At 38.7% G+C, this 15898-nt stretch overlaps 2 protein-coding genes across 2 annotated transcripts; both read left to right on the top strand.

Annotated features, from left to right (window-relative positions):
* Nucleotides 1-165: 165 nt before the first annotated feature.
* Nucleotides 166-5599, top strand: LOC115918567 (myb-like protein V). Its single transcript, XM_030983199.1, has 5 exons — nt 166-330; nt 1250-1359; nt 2444-2634; nt 4403-4685; nt 5084-5599. Exons 1-5 carry the CDS (start codon nt 200-202, stop codon nt 5500-5502), a joined length of 1134 nt encoding a protein of 377 aa, XP_030839059.1. The 5' UTR covers nt 166-199; the 3' UTR covers nt 5503-5599.
* Nucleotides 5596-15021, top strand: LOC115923055 (origin recognition complex subunit 1-like). Its single transcript, XM_030983190.1, has 12 exons — nt 5596-5687; nt 6856-6965; nt 8188-8290; nt 9480-9651; nt 10112-10219; nt 10979-11128; nt 11745-11864; nt 12137-12306; nt 13252-13339; nt 13785-13821; nt 14372-14531; nt 14820-15021. The coding sequence occupies exons 2-12, from the start codon at nt 6890-6892 to the stop codon at nt 14821-14823; spliced, it is 1188 nt and encodes a 395-aa protein (XP_030839050.1). The 5' UTR covers nt 5596-5687; nt 6856-6889; the 3' UTR covers nt 14824-15021.
* Nucleotides 15022-15898: the final 877 nt, after the last annotated feature.

Consider the following 15898-nt stretch of genomic DNA (forward strand, 5'->3'; position numbering starts at 1 on the left):
TGAAATAAAGAAAATAGAATTGTACTAAAAGCGAATTGTTTGTAGCTTAAAATTAACAATATTACATTTTTTTAATAAGACCGTCTAATGAAAGACTACGCTTTATTATGTACACACGTGATACGTGTCGCGCGAAACGTAAACCCGACTTTGTTTATTATCAGCTCAGAGATCAGCTGAACTTTGTGTGTCACATTTCATGCCATTATTTCGAGGTTTCAAGATGTCTGCAGACAGAATACAAAGAATGAGAAGAGAGAAAGGATTTGCATGGATCGGATCAGCCAAAAGTAACGGGAAAGCAAAACGACGCTGTAATAAACATTATGAGTGAGTACTGAGTCAGTGTTTACAATATTAATTTGACTGAAAAAAAAGGAGTTTGAGAGAGAATGAGTGTGACGTGTGAGTGTGAGTCTTTTTCTTTTCCTTCCTCTTTGTTGACTTTGTGGCATTCATGCACTTTCATTATGGATAGGCTTAGTCTACATGTACATGTAGAGTCTACATCTATGCTGTAACTAAGTTGTAGACCTACATATAGACCATAATTAAGTTCCAAACTCTCAATAATCTTAGAGTCAGAGTCTCACTCTCGATCAGTCTCAATCTTCAGTTCATGTCTTTTTAATTTTTTTAGATGGCCGGATTACGACTGGGTGGGTTGGCGTTGGATTTTTACTTGACAGGTTCACTTTAGCTTTTTTTTATACTTGCGTAGCTTAGAACAGTGCATGGGAAGACTTCCATAATTTGCGACAGCCACTCAAAATGAATAAAAAAATTGTATCATAAATTGTACATGTAGACTATGTAAGTTAGACATTGAAGTCACTACCTACGCACCATTTTCTCTCATCTGAAAATATTTACCAAGTCCCTTTATCTTTGTTTTAAGTAATCCATTGAACAATGATGTCATCTCACAAAATTGTGGGAAGACGTACCATTCCAGACCAGACCATACTCGATTGATTATTCTCTTGCTGAATTAATTTTATTTTTACTGAGTGATTTTCTGCAGTTTTTGCTACATGTAGATCTAGATTCTAGGCCTAGAATACTTGTAGTACAACAAATGAATATCATGACTTGATTTTTCCTTCATTAAAACTTTGGATGATCTGTGTTTTTAACTTCACAGACTGTGTGTTTTATGTAACTGACTTATTATGATACTGATACTAGCTACAGTGACAAATGCACTTTCACTAAAGATCTCAATTAATTTCCTTTCACTATTTTGCAGAGGATTCCATCTTCCAGGAATTGGTGTAATCAAGGTGGGGGACCATGTCCTTATAGAAGGGGAGTCAGATGAGAGTTTTGTGGCTCTTATTGAAGACCTCTTTGATAATGGTAGGTATCAGCTCTTTCAACTCCTACTTCCTAGCAGGGAAAAAATTATTTAAACAATTTCGGGGCTATTTTTCAAGCTTGCTCGCATGAAAACAGCACTCTTTAATTTGTTTTGCATTGAACTCTATGCAAATTTGGGGGCTCTTTTATGACTTTCAGGGGCTCTTTTTGGCATTTTGGGGGCTAATTTTGCCTGAGCCCCTGTGTATTTTTTCTCCTGCTTCCTAGCTACATGTGCATGTAGAGCTAAATCTACCTTTATTATTTATTTTAATTTTATATAAGTTGCCAAATGTGAACATTAGCATCACCAATCATTTTCTGAAATGTGCTGAAACATCAGACTCTCACTGAGAGCTCTGGAAGGCCAATCAAGGGGTTCACTGCAAATTAAGATGCATTTTGGATAGAGTAGAATACATGTATGTGCAGCATTGAAGTTGAAAGTTTAGGATGAATTAAAAGTAAATCCAAGTCATGGTAATGGACTATAGGAAGTCATACAATTGATGACTGGTATGAGAACTCTGTTTAGAGTCTTGCCATCAAGCCCTATAAATATTCAAAAAAGATCTAAGGCTATCTGCCCTTGGTAAATTAAGGGTTATACAACTGATTTGATTTGATTTATTTATTTCTGTTTGATTTTCTTTTTCTTTTGCATTTTTACAAATATATAACAAACAAATATTGCAAATTTACACATGACAAAAGAATATATGTAGAATAAAGTAAGGCTGGCTGTAATTAATCGAAAACATCAAACAGGAGGGTTGACAAAGTAAGCAAGCTTGATAGTACGACTACTGTATGTATGAATCTTAATGGATTAGATGTTCAGATTAGAATAAAATCTTGTAACGATGGATAGACCACAGATTTTTGTAAACCAGCTCTTTGTTCTTACAAATTACCAAGTTATCAACATGGATTATATTATAGTTTGTTTTCATTTTATATGAGACTATTATTTTATCAAGGTAAACTTAATTCTATGATCATTGTCAAAGTCAATGACATCTGGGGAATGAGATAACAAGGTTTATTCAGTAATCCATTTCCCCCTCTCTCTCCCTTGCCATAGGACAAGAGGATACCGATGACCCTCGTAGGGCCAAGGTCCAGTGGTATATGCGCCCCTCAGAATTGCCCAAGACAATTGCCCGGAAGCTGCCCTCAGCGCCCCTCTCCAGGGAGATCTACAAATACAACCAGTCTAAAGGAGCGTCTACAGATGTGGAGATCGATGCAGAGACCATTATTGGAAAATGTGTGGTAGGTTGACATTGTCTTCTACCTCCTAGAGCTTGGTAGTCCTTAGCAAGGCTACTGGGGGGTGTTGCACAAAGAACCAGAGTCGAACTTATCTCTAAGTTGGACTTAAATATTATGGAGAGCCATTTGTAGCCTTAAAATAAAATACTTTCAAAGCAAAAATTCAAGTATTTTAGACTTTTCATAAATTCCACATCAAGAACATGAAATCTCCTTGACAATAGAAAATTTGAATGATTTGAATCAACATTTTATGCCTTTTAAAATAACTTTAACAAAATATTTTCAATGATGCTAATGGCTTTCCATAATTGTTAAGTCTAACTTAGAGATAAGTTCAACTAAGGATCTTTGTGAAACACCTCCCTGATCTTATACCAATAAGTCATAGTGAGAAATCATTGTTATAGGCAACCCTTATGAAAACTGTAACCAAAATAACAAAGACTGATGTGGAATAAGCAGTTGTGCTGGAGAAATCTGAGTCAATTACCCCCATCCTCTTTTCAAAGGTTCATCATCTTCCGTTCTCAACACATGACCCATCCATCTCAATCCACTTTTCTTTATTACTTCCATCACATGTTCTCCCAGACCTTCCAATGAGCTGATTTGTGTTCTCTTTTTTTAAAAACTTTCGAATAGATAGAACACAAGTGAGCTCATGGAAAGGGTTAAGTCTGAGGGGCGTTTCAAAAAACTTGTCATCAGTGACAAATGCCAATTTTTGTTATAAGCTACTGAAACCCTTGCTTCTGATTGGTTATCAGCAGATTTGTCCCTGATTTTTGTCATTTGTCGTTGAAAAAAGGCTTTGTGAAACGCCCCCCCTGGAAGAAACTTTGGTGGAAGTGGTAAAAGAGAAGTAAATTGAGGTGGATGGGTCATGTGTTGAGAAGGGAAGATGATGAACCTATGAAAAGAGCATGGGATCTGGATGTGGATGGTATAAGAGGGAATGGAAGACCTAAGATTACATAAAAAGATACGGTAAAGAAAGAAAGCAGTTAGGTTGGTCCAAGTGAGAGAATGCTTAAGACAAGAAAAAAATGGAGGGAGTTTCATCATGGCCCGAAGTCAGTAACCCCTCGTAAAAGGCAAAATGCTGACTTTAGTAAATGATAATGATGATGTAGAAATTGTATTAGTTTCTTATTGATATTAAACACCCCATTGCCACAGCATACATGTAGTAGAATTTATTTTTAAATAAATGTCAATCTTAAACGCTAAATCATCTCATTAGAAACTTTACTATTTTGAATAGTGCTTGGTCAACATGAATATTGTACTACACCACCCTAATATGAAAACAACTTGCAAGTACAAGGCAAGAATTAATTTGTGTAAATACTCTTTCTTGCATGTATCAGGCCTGATAAAAACCAAATTTAAATCGGTTTCCCAACTTTTTTATTTTCCCCCAATTTTGAGAAGAAAAAAAAAAAGTCCCAATTTTTTCCCCTATATTATTTTTTTCTTCCTGATTTTATCCTGATTTTTCTGATTTTTCCCTTATTTTCTCTATTCTTCCCTATTTTTCCCTATTATTTCCCAAATTGTCTCACTCAAAAGGGGAGAATGTTGTTAGATGCCATTTTCCTGAATCCTCTTCTTTTCTTTTTACTCAAGGGGGGGGGGGGGGGGGGGGGGGGGCGTGGTCTGGGGAAAAAAAACAAAACCTATTTTGTTTTAGTGCTCACAATCACCCCTGATGTACATGAATATAACAGTAAGTGAATTTATCGCATTGTTGGTATACTTACAGGTTGAAACAGTAGAAATTGACAGCGATCTACCAGATGAGAAGGAAAACCAAGGGATACCAGTCCTTTATGCTCGCTATGGCATCAATGTAACCACTGTGACACCTCTTATTGAACCTGAGAGTGAAGAAGAAGAAGAAGAGGAAGAGGAAGAAGAGGAGGACGAAGAAGAAGAAGAGGAGGACGAAGAAGAAGAGGAAGAGGACTCAGAAGAAGAAGAGGAGGAAGTGAAGAAAGTGGTCAAGAAGAGCTCTCAAAAAGTGAATTTGAAGCCAGTCAATAAAGGTAAGACTATTTGATTTGATTTGATTTGATTTGATTTTTATTTATTTTCCACTCAAATATTCAAAAGTTAAATGACATGTATAAACCGTACAGTATTACAATATATAATAGAAAAAATGAATTATAAAAGTAACAAAATACTGACAAGTATGTTCGTAATAAAAGAAGTTTACAGAGTACATTCTTCCAGTTGAAACATTTAATGGAATCTTAAAATTTTGATTCCAAAATGATTCTGTCGGTTAAGAATGTGAAGGTTTGATGAGCTTGAAGATAACTAAACACTTTCTTGATTTGTGTTTCTTCAAATACCTGTCTTTATAAGCTGTCATTTTTAAAGTGCCATACTCACTTCCAATGAAAATACCTCTTAATTTCTTTTTCTTTCCTTGAATCAGGTCTTACACCTAGGAGGAATCAAACCTTCACTGCGGACGAAGTATGGGATATGTTTTCATCTGATGACGACATGTCGCCATGGAAACAAACAAAGAAGAGCCATTCCAAGAAGCCTGCAGTATCAACAAAGAAGGAATCCTGGAAAGTTGGCAGTGTCAGTCGTTCGGGTGGTAGAATAAATCTCATTGGAATCAAACCTAAAGTTCTTGAGGGCTTGGAGATGGAAGAGAAGATGACTCGTGGAGGACGACTAATAAAACCAACTCCCAAGATGAGCGTTGCCAAGGAAACAAAAGCACAAAGCAAGTCAACATCAAAGAAGCAACTGCCTACCACTCCCATTCAGAAGTCCAAGGTGGTAAAGACACCAAAGACCGTTGGAGGTCGAGTTGGTCGACATCCAAGGTTGAATCATTGAGGAAGACCCAGAGCTGTATGAAGGAGAGCGTGAAGCAGAAAAATAACGCATCCACACTCAGGAGGAGGAAATTGACATATTATGAGGAGGAAGATGAGGAGGAAGATGAGGAGGAGGAGGAGGAGGAGAACTTCAAAATACTAAAGAAGAGGAAAATGTCAGCTTCATTAAAATCTACACCACAGGTGAGTAAATAATGGTTTTATTGCTTACCCGTTCCCTCTCCCCCTCCCCTCTCCTCCTCTCCTCTCCTCTCCCCCTCTCCACCTCTCCTCTCCCCTCCTCTTCTCCCCTCCTCTCCTCTCCCCTCCTCCTCTCCTCTCCCCCTTTCCTCTCCCCTCTCCTCTCCCCTCTCCACCTCTCCTCTCTCCTCTCCCCCTCTCCAATCCCCCTCTCCTCTCCCCCTCTCCTCTCCCCCTCTCCTCTCCCCCTCTCCTCTCCCCCTCTCCTCTCCCTCTCCTCTCCCCTCTCCTCTCCCCCTCTCCTCTCCCCCTCTCCTCTCCTCTCCCCCTCTCCCTCTCCCCCTCTCCTCTCCCCTCCCCTCTCTCCTCTCCTCTCCCCCTCTCCTCTCCCCCTCTCCTCTCCCCCTCTCCTCTCCCCCTCTCCTCTCCCCCTCTCCTCTCCCCCTCTCCTCTCCCTCTCTCCTCTCCTCTCCCCCTCTCCCTCTCCCCCCTCCTCTCCTCTCCCCTCCTCCTCTCCTCCCCTCCTCTCCTCCCCTCCTCTCCTCCCCTCCTCTCCTCTCCCCTCTCCACCTCTCCTCTCCCCCTCTCCTCTCCCCTCTCCTCTCCCCTCCCTCTCCCTCTCTCCTCCCCCTCTCCTCTCCCCTCTCCTCTCCACCTCTCCTCTCCACCTCTCCTCTCCCCCTCTCCTCTCCCCCTTTCCTCTCCCCCTCTCCTCCCCCCTCTCCCCTCTCCTCTCCCCCTTTCCTCTCCCCCTCTCCTCTCCCCTCTCCCCTCTCCACCTCTCCTCTCCCCTCTCCACCTCTCCTCTCCCCCTCTCCTCTCCCCCTCTCCTCTTCCCCTCTCCTCTCCCCTTATCCTCTCCCCCTCTCCTCTCCCCCTCTCCTCTCCCTCTCTCCCTCCACCTCCTCTCTCCTGGGCCCCCTTTGTGACGTATGAGAGATAATCTTAGTTTTGAAACAATAGAAGAAAAAAATCACAAACACTTTGCTTGGAGTACATGTTTATCAGCACCTGTTGTCAACCAAATCAGAGTTTTCCCTGTGAGAACATTTCCTTTCCAAATTTGCGCTGTGTGAATGGTGCCCTTGAAGTCAAATCTGCCAACTTTACTGAATATTCCTATCACTGTCGTATTAGACTTGTATCAAAATTCTTTTAATTTTTTTTACAGATTATCGGCAAGAAGAGAAACTTTTCAAAGAAAGATGCAACCCCTGGTATCCATAGCAGATCAACCCCCTGTAAGACCCCCTCACAGCCTCTGGAGCATGCACGAGTCAGGTAGGAGAAACTTTCATTTTCTTTTGGTTGCTAGAGTTATTTGTAATATGGATATTGAAGATGAATGCAATTTAAAAAACCTATTGGCATCCTTTTTATAGATGCACAAATAGAAATTCATAAGAGCATTAACAACTTTCCGTAGTTATTCTTGAAATGATTACTAATATCATCTTAAAAGGAACGGCTCACGTTTCATTTCATAGCAGCCCACTCTTTTCACTTTTATCTTCTTTTTCATGTTGATGTTTATAAAACCAAACTGGTTTAATTAATATGCAATACTATGAATAACGATGCACCAGAATCTCTGGTTATAACTATGCGGTAGATTAGCTCAACATGCTAGATACAGAATCTCTCAGGCATTATATGTGGAGGTGTCGTAGTCGAGTGGTTTGAGCACTTGACTGTAAATGCAAAGGTCATGGGTTTGATCCCCGACATGGCACTAATGTCTTTTGGCAAGGAATTAATCTACATTTGCCACTCCTTACCCTGGAGAGAAATAGGGAGCAGGTAGGATGACGAAAGTTTTTAGGCCTCTCCTCATCAGCTCGAGATTGCCAAATATCCCGCTATTTTCAGACTCTGGATATTATCCCGATGCTCGAAATTCAGAGACTGACTGTACGACCAGCGTGCGGATTTAAGACGTTACCTGCACTGTAAAAATGTAAACAAGTACCGGCTGTGCATGCATGCAGTGCAGTGCTACAAGCTACTGGTAGTTTATTTACAAACACGGAAAACCGAAAATCATTGTGTATGATGGGATCGGGTTATTTGACTCCGTACTTCGGTCTGATGAAGATGGCCGCAAACTATCCCGCTATTTGAGAAATAGCGGAATATTTTGCAAACTAGACCAAGATTTCTTGGGATATTATCCGGACCAAATATCCCGCTATCTTGCTACTTCGGGCTGATGAAGACGCAAAGTAGCTAGATGATTTGCGATCGGGATAGTTTAAATAGCGGGATATTTGGCAATCTCTAGCTGATGAGGACAGGCCTTTTGTGATAGAATGCCTTCATGGTGACCCTATGGTTGTTCAGAATTATCCCCAGGAAATGGGGATAGTGGACACTGTATGAATGAACACGATTAGAGGGGTGATAATGATATCTGTCAAGAGCTTTAATAGAGACAGTATTTTGTATCAAGCGCTATATAAATCCAGATTGATTTGATTTCTTGTTACTTCTGTTTGCTGTGAAGGTTGCATGTCTCAGCAGTACCAGACAGTCTCCCATGTAGAGATCAAGAGTTTGCTGACATCTTCTCCTTCGTCAAGTCAAAAACTATTAGATGGTACAGGAGGGTAAGTCCATTATAGTCTGGCCTGATAAAAACCCGATTTTAAATCGGTTTCCTAATTTTTTAAAAAAAATTCCTGATTTTTTCCCAATTTTTTTTTTTTTTTTACCAGATTTTTTTTTCTTCCCAATTTTATCCTCATTTCCTGATTTCCCCTTATTTTCTCTATTCTTCCCTATTCTTCCCTATTTTGCCATATTTTTTACACAATTTTCCCAATTTTTCCCCAATTTTCTTACTCGAAAGGGGGGAATGTCGTTAGATGCCCTTTTTTCCATGCGAATCCTCTCCTTTTTTTTTTTACTCAAGGGGGGCATGGTTGAGGGGAAAACGATTTTTTTTTAGTGCTCACTATCAGCCCTGAATAGTAAAGGCCTTCTCAGATATGATGTGGCAAACTGTAGTGTTTTTAAAATGATGATGTGAAGTGTAATACTCTTCACATTTCTGTACTGTAAATCTCTGTGTATAAGGCGCACCTGTGTATAAGGCGCACCTGTATATAAGGCGCACCTGTGTATAAGGCGCACCTGTGTATAAGGCGCACCTGTGTATAAGGCGCACCTGTGTATAAGGCGCACCTGTGTATAAGGCGCACCTGTGTATAAAGCGCACCCCTATTTTTGAGGTTTCAAAAAAAAAAAAAAAAAAAAAAAAACTTTTTTTTTTCCTTTTGGGTTTGCTTTTTTTGCCGACACCAACTAAATCGGCTCTTTTCAGCATGCGGTCCCGTTCGGAAACCAAAGCCATGATGCAGGGAATTGGGAAGGACTTTTTATTTATTACGACTTTACAGTCAAAAAGTCAAAGTAAAAAAGAATAGTAACAATGTTGTTTTTAAAACTGTATCTGTCTATTTATAGTAGCTGTTAAGATGATCATAATTTCCTGATTTATATTTAATTTTGCTGTTTTATAATTTTCTCAAATGTTTAGAAAATACAATGTGTCAATACTATGTTATATTTGTTCTTTTTTTAAAGATGGAAAATAAATTGAAATTGAAATTGAATTGAAAAAAAGAGACTGATCAGCAATCAAAATAGGTAGGAAAGCAGAGAAAACAGGAAATGATGAAAGAATCTTTGAGGGGTAAGAAACAAAGGTATAATAGAGGGACAAGTAAGAATATTAAGATTAAACTCAGATAATGAATCAAAGTTTGTTAACCAATCTTCATATTTGTTCTCCAGCTGCATGTATATCTCTGGCGTGCCGGGCACAGGCAAGACGGCTACAGTCATGGAGGTGCTTCATTGGCTGAAGCAAGATGCCGAATCTAAAGATATACCCAAGTTCAAATGTGTGGAGGTCAATGGAATGAGACTAACAAATCCTCATCAGGCATATGTTCACATTATTAAGGTATCTTGGAATATGAATATATATATATATATATATATTTTTTTTTTTTTACTATTGAACTTGCAACATTATTGTAATTGTAATTGGTACATTTAATTACCTGGGAATGAAAAAAAAAAAAAAAAAAAGCACCATAAATTTATGAGTTAGTTGTCGTAGTAAGACCTCAAAAATGTTGTTTTGCAATATATAAATCATTATCATTAGATCACATATATATTGTTAAATCAAAGAAATATAATTTAGAAATTTTATTTGAAACTGTTTTGGAAAAATATGTTTCCTTTTCACATATAAATCAGTGTTTTGTCATTATTTGTTAATACTACATGAAGAAGTTGTACTTATATGCGTTTGTCTCATATCCTTATTTCATGTTATATAGTACTTGGAGTAAATCTGATTTCTTCAATATAAATGCAGTTAAACATTCATTATTACTGTTTATTCACCTTCCTAGAGTCTAACTGGGAAGAAAGCAACCCCAGAGCATGCAGCTACTCTACTAGATAAACTTTTCAGTGCAAATAAAGCTACCAAGATGCCAACAGTACTCATTGTAGATGAGGTAAACAACACATGATTCTTCATTTCTTTTTCTTTGAGATCAATATTGTTCTCAAATGTATTTTTCAATGAAATTGTGTACATTTAATATGAGAGAAGGAATCCTGTGGCAAAAGTCAAGAGAAACTTTATTCAAAGAGTATGCATGAAATTAGTAAACAGGTCTATATGGGCACAATTGAAAATACCTTTCAAAGTCAGTGAAGTTTTGGGTAGGAATCATGGGCATACTTGGCCTCTTTCTCTTTTGTTTTCTTTATCCTGATATAACAAGGTAATTTCCATTCTCCCAAGGACCTCATTATAACCAGGTTCCACTGTATTAAAGGGATCCGGTAACTTTGTCTTAGATCCTTTGAAAAATCCTTGATTTAGCTCATGCTGCAATGATGATTATAAACCTTAAGGTCAGTCAGGAAGCCCATGAATTTTATAAGCAGTTCCCCTGTCTGATTATCAAGATATTTATGATTGAAATTCGAAATCAAATTTTGCGTTTGCCAAACGGGTTTCATAACACTACAGTCTATTGGGGAAAACGAGTATGGGAAAACGAGTATGGTAAAACCGGTCACTCAAAGGTTTTTACTTTTTTGAGGCACTTCTTGATCATTTTGAAGCGCAATTTTTAGGGCTTTAATACAACACCATATCACAGACACTGATAACACATAGGGCCATGCATCTAAGATTTAACATTGTTAAACGATCCCTTTAAGAACTATGCTAACAACTGTACCTTTCTTCCATCTCGTTGCAGCTTGATCTGCTATGGACTCGCAAGCAGGGTGTTTTGTACAGTATCTTTGATTGGCCAACCAGACCTAATGCTCAGCTGATTGTTGTTGCCATAGCAAACACCATGGATCTCCCAGAGCGCATCATGATGAACAGGGTGGTCAGCAGAATGGTATTAAAGCCCCACTGTCCTACTTGTAGCTACTTGCTCCCTCTATATAGAAAACTTCCTCAATTGGTGCCTCTTGGTCTCCCATGACCCTCTTTTTCTTATGTTAGTTGAGAGCTGAGTTGATGAGATAGCCACCTGTCAGTGACCTGGCTGGGTGGTCTAATCCCTTCTGGCCCAGTAGTATTGACGGTCTTTAAGATTTGAATTTTATTCTCTTTTATCCTCTTTTGAAATGTGCAAAATACACTTCATACTGCTTTCAATTTTGTATCCCGTAAAAGTATGTGAAGTTTGATTTTTTCAGTTTTCTTTAAACCTTATCGTTTTGTATAAAAATCTATTGACCAGAAGGTCACTGCACCATTTTACCATATTAGTTTTAATGGACTGTTATTTTCACATATGCACAAAATGATGCTTTATCTTGTAACTGCCCATTTCATTTTATAATATTAAGAGATGTACTTATAATCTATCAGAATTCTGTCGACGTATTCAAGATTATGGTGAAATCAAAGATTTTTGCTGTGTTTCTGGCAATAGAAACAGATGACTTAAACTCTGATTATCAGTGCAACATTTGTGAATTTACAAATCGATTTTCTATTTTTTGTAGGGACTGACTCGAATGACCTTCCAGCCTTACACTTACAAACAACTTCAAGAGATAGTTGAAAGTCGTCTCAAGGGCATTGATGCATTCAATTCAGATGCTGTTCAGCTTGCAGCGAGGAAGGTAAGAGAGTCTAGAAAAGATGAAGTTTCAACAAATCTATTTTTGTAATGAAGGATGCAACAGGGACTGACGTTGTCTAGGATTAAATAGTCGGTAATGTCCCAAAATTTGTTCTTTTGAGGTAAAGTTATAAAGTTTATACAACATTGATGTCTGATCCATTCCACACCTTTTCTTTCACAATGCAATCAGATAACCAGAACTCAACTTTATCTTTAATACAAAATATATCAGGTATCTAATAATATTTCTGAAATCTGATCGTCCCTTAGGTGGCTGCTATCTCAGGAGACGCAAGACGGGCCCTGGACATCTGTCGTCGTGCTACCGAGATCGCCGAGGTTCATGCCCGTAAGAGCAAGAAGAAGGCAGTAGTCGGCATGGCTCAGGTTGATGCAGCCGTCACCGAGATGTTCTGTTCACCCAAGATTGTGGCTATGAGGTAGGTTGACCGTGGGTGTTAGAGGTGTCGTGGTCGAGTGGATATGTCACTGGACTGTGGATTAAAAGGTCCGCGGTTCAAGTCCCACCGCGGCACTAATGTCCTTTGGCAAGACATTGATCTACATTTGCCACTCTCCACCAGGTGTTAAATGGGTACCCGGTAGGATGCGAAAGCTAATGTGCTTAGATTAGCAAGTGTGCGCATGTAAAAATGACGCCTGGCTGGAATGCTCCCCAGGGAGTGGAGAATGTGAGCCTGAATCTGATGACCGGGGTAATAATATGATTGCAGGGCCCTCAGGGAGAACAGTATGAATACTGATTAGGCCACCCTGGGTAAACAAGACATATTATTATTATTATGTACATCTTCTCTTCCTATGATTTTGCTAGTCATTGTTGTGAAACATGTGTGTCTATTTTATGTTTCTGATATAAATCTGTTATTACTCGTTGTTGTAGCTCTCATAGTACAATTAACGCCTCCTATACAGATCTTATGTGCAATGTTTATTACATAACGAATGTCCATAGCATTATTGTTATGAAAGCAAATGAAAGCCATCTTTAAGAGCTTAGAGCCTGCATATTGTGCTTAAGCAGATTAAATGCAAAATAAAATTGATATAACAGGGTCAAATATTTGATTATATAAATATTCAATGTATAAAACTCATAAACAAAGTTCAATCAGCCATGTTATTTTGATTACATTGACCTTGACCGAAGTCTTCCACACCATCCGGGAGATGTGTGATGGCTTCTGCTTCATGACCTCAAGCCAGATCTTCCTATCTTGTGACATTCTGGTCGCTTCTGTGAGGGATCCCAGACATCTAGTAGCACAATCGGCCTTTACACAATCTAACCATTTCTTGGCTGGTCTGCCCTGGGGTCTATCACCATGAATTGAGCTTTCATTGTATTTTCTTTTTATTTCTAGGCAAGCTTCAGAGCAGGAGCAAATCTTTTTGAGAGCTGTCATCTCAGAGTTCAGACAGTCTGGTTTAGAGGAAGCTACATTCGCTGAGGTAAGAGCATCCAATATCTCTCTTTCTCCCTTCTCTTCTCCCTTTCTCTTTCTCCACTCCCTCTCCCTTCCTTCCCTATTTTCTTGCTCCATATTTTTTCCTTTATTTCTTTTTTCCCTTTCTGATTTTTTCTGAGTTTTTTCGTTGAATTATTGTTAATTAATGAATTGTAAATATGATGTTTTTTTTAATATTTTGAAACCAAATATCTGTAAATCATGCATGTTGACTCATATCTCATTGTGTGCTTTATCAGGGTCGTTCATGGTGAATAATAATGACTTGAATACACAAGGCCTGATAATTACCCAATTTAAATCGGTTTCCAGATTTTTGTTTTCCCCTATTTTTTTTCTTCCCGATTCTACCCCTATTTTCCCCTTAAATTTCTCCCAGGAAGCATTACATTTATAAAAAATTTATTTTCTTTATCTTTCATTTTTAGGTTCTACAACAACACATATCACTGTGCAGGATAGAAGGTGAGTGAATATAATTATTTGAGAATTAATCAAAATTAATCTTGAGCTCTGGTATGGGAATCGTCTGTCGAGAGAACATGGCTTATAATTCTTTCTGGATTGCTTTTCCTGCAGTAGATTGGCTCAGTCGGTAAAGCGTCTGCCTGTCGAACCAAAGATCCCGGGTTCGACTCCCACCCAGGCGGATGACTGAAGCCTGCGTTGTGTGTTAACGTGCCCCTTCTCTTGTTCATAGACGCAGGTTATGTCAGGTGGAAAAGACTCCGTCCCTCAGATAGGACGTTAAATGGAGGCCCCTTGTACAGGAGAGTCACCACCCTTGGCTTGCACGTTAAGAACCTATTGCACTATTTGTATAAGAGTAGGGGAAACCCCGGTGTAATGGTCCACCTGCACACCCCAATCTCAGACATATATCATAGAAGATTATATCTCCAAGTCTTTACAGAGCTCTGTACAAGATACAGAGAATTGTATGTTTTTTTAAGAAAAATGATCATATGATACTTCCTTCATTCTGTTTTCCTTGTATTTGTATTCTTTACTTCAGGTCAGTTGCCCCCTACGGTATCAGATGTCTGGGGGGTGTGCAAGAGACTGGCATCAACCCGACTGCTGCTCCTAGAGGCAAGCACCAATGAACTAGGACAGAGAGTGCGTCTCAACGTCAGTCAGGACGACGTACGCTATGCCTTGGACTCCCGTACCAAGTGAGGATTCAGGATCAGGACCCCGTTTCACAAAGCCTTCTCACAATGACAAATGGCAAAAATCAGTGACAAATCTGCTGATAACCAATCAGAAGCAAGGATTTCAGTAGCTTATAACACAAACTGTCATTTGTCACTGATGTCAAGTTTTGTGAAATGCCCCCCTGTGTTAATGTGAGGTTAAGATTCTGTACTTTCAAAGCCGTTGTGGGACTTGAAACAAAACTGTCCAGATTTGAAGCTCTTGTCGAGAAATGTGACACTTTCAAGATATTTGAATTAGACCAAATGATGATTCAGGATCTGTGCTAATGCGACGTTAAGAATCCGTACTTTCAAAGCTGGCCGTTGTGGGACGTGAAACAAAACTGTCCAGATTTGAAGCTCTTGTCGAGAAATGTGACATTTTCAAGATATTTGAATTAGAAGCGAGACGATGTACAATATGCCATTGACCTCGGTTATCAGTAATGACGCTCCATTATGTGTAAACGCATTGTTGGACATGGAATTAGACTGTCTGGATATTGAGTCCCTTGTGGATAATGGTCATCAACATCTGGTGGGTGTTTTACAAAGATCCTAAGTTGAACTTATCTCTAAGTTGGACTTAAATATTATGGAAAGCTGTTAGCATCTATTAAAATATTTTGTAAAAGTTATTTAAAGAGGCATAAAATGTTGATTCAAATCATTCATAATTTTCTATTATCAAGGAGATTTCATGTTCTTGATGTGGAATTTATAAAAAGTCCAGAATACTTGAATTTTAGCTTTTGAACACATTTTTATTTAAGGCTCAGATGGCTCTCCATAATATTTAAGTCCAACTTAGAGTTAAGTTCGATTTAGGATCTTTGTAAAACACCCCCCAGCAATGATTAAAATCTGTGACTTGGTTTTTGTGTATTCTCTAGCTATTTATAAATCCAAGACTTTCCATACCACACCCAGTGATTACACTTCAGGAACGGTACAAACGTGTTGTGATTCTCCAGAACTTTCTCAGACAGTCATTGTTAGACATGAAATAATACTGTCTGGATCTGAAGTCCACTTGTACTAGTATTAAAGGGATAGTTGAGTTCTGTTGCAGAGGGCGCTACATAAAATAATTTTTTGTGAGATAATGAAAAACTGAGTGTCAAATTGAAAGAACATACAATTTTGATGACATGACAAAATCATCTTTGTTTGATCAAAATCGGTTCAGACAGCTGAAATATCCATAAATATAAGGATTTCTAATACTTGTGTACCACCACAAATATTAGATAATTTGAAAAAAAGAAAGTGCCTTTTACATCGTATTTCAGCCAATGCTGATGTTTGCATTTTTTTGTGTTGGTTATATTACGCACAACCAT

This window comes from Strongylocentrotus purpuratus, unplaced genomic scaffold, assembly GCF_000002235.5.
Source record: "Strongylocentrotus purpuratus isolate Spur 01 unplaced genomic scaffold, Spur_5.0 spur5_contig_828, whole genome shotgun sequence".
Classification (NCBI taxonomy): Eukaryota; Metazoa; Echinodermata; class Echinoidea; order Camarodonta; family Strongylocentrotidae; genus Strongylocentrotus; species Strongylocentrotus purpuratus.

Excerpts from the sequence above, each read along its gene's own strand:
- LOC115918567 (XM_030983199.1), top strand. The coding sequence starts at position 200 with ATGCCATTATTTCGAGGTTTCAAGATGTCTGCAGACAGAATACAAAGA. Across the intron at positions 1,360-2,443 it reads TGAAGACCTCTTTGATAATG|GACAAGAGGATACCGATGAC; the intron begins GTAGGTATCAGC and ends CCCTTGCCATAG. Across the intron at positions 4,686-5,083 it reads TTTGAAGCCAGTCAATAAAG|GTCTTACACCTAGGAGGAAT; the intron begins GTAAGACTATTT and ends TCCTTGAATCAG.
- LOC115923055 (XM_030983190.1), top strand. The coding sequence starts at position 6,890 with ATGCAACCCCTGGTATCCATAGCAGATCAACCCCCTGTAAGACCCCCT. Across the intron at positions 10,220-10,978 it reads CAGTACTCATTGTAGATGAG|CTTGATCTGCTATGGACTCG; the intron begins GTAAACAACACA and ends ATCTCGTTGCAG. Across the intron at positions 11,129-11,744 it reads ACAGGGTGGTCAGCAGAATG|GGACTGACTCGAATGACCTT; the intron begins GTATTAAAGCCC and ends TATTTTTTGTAG.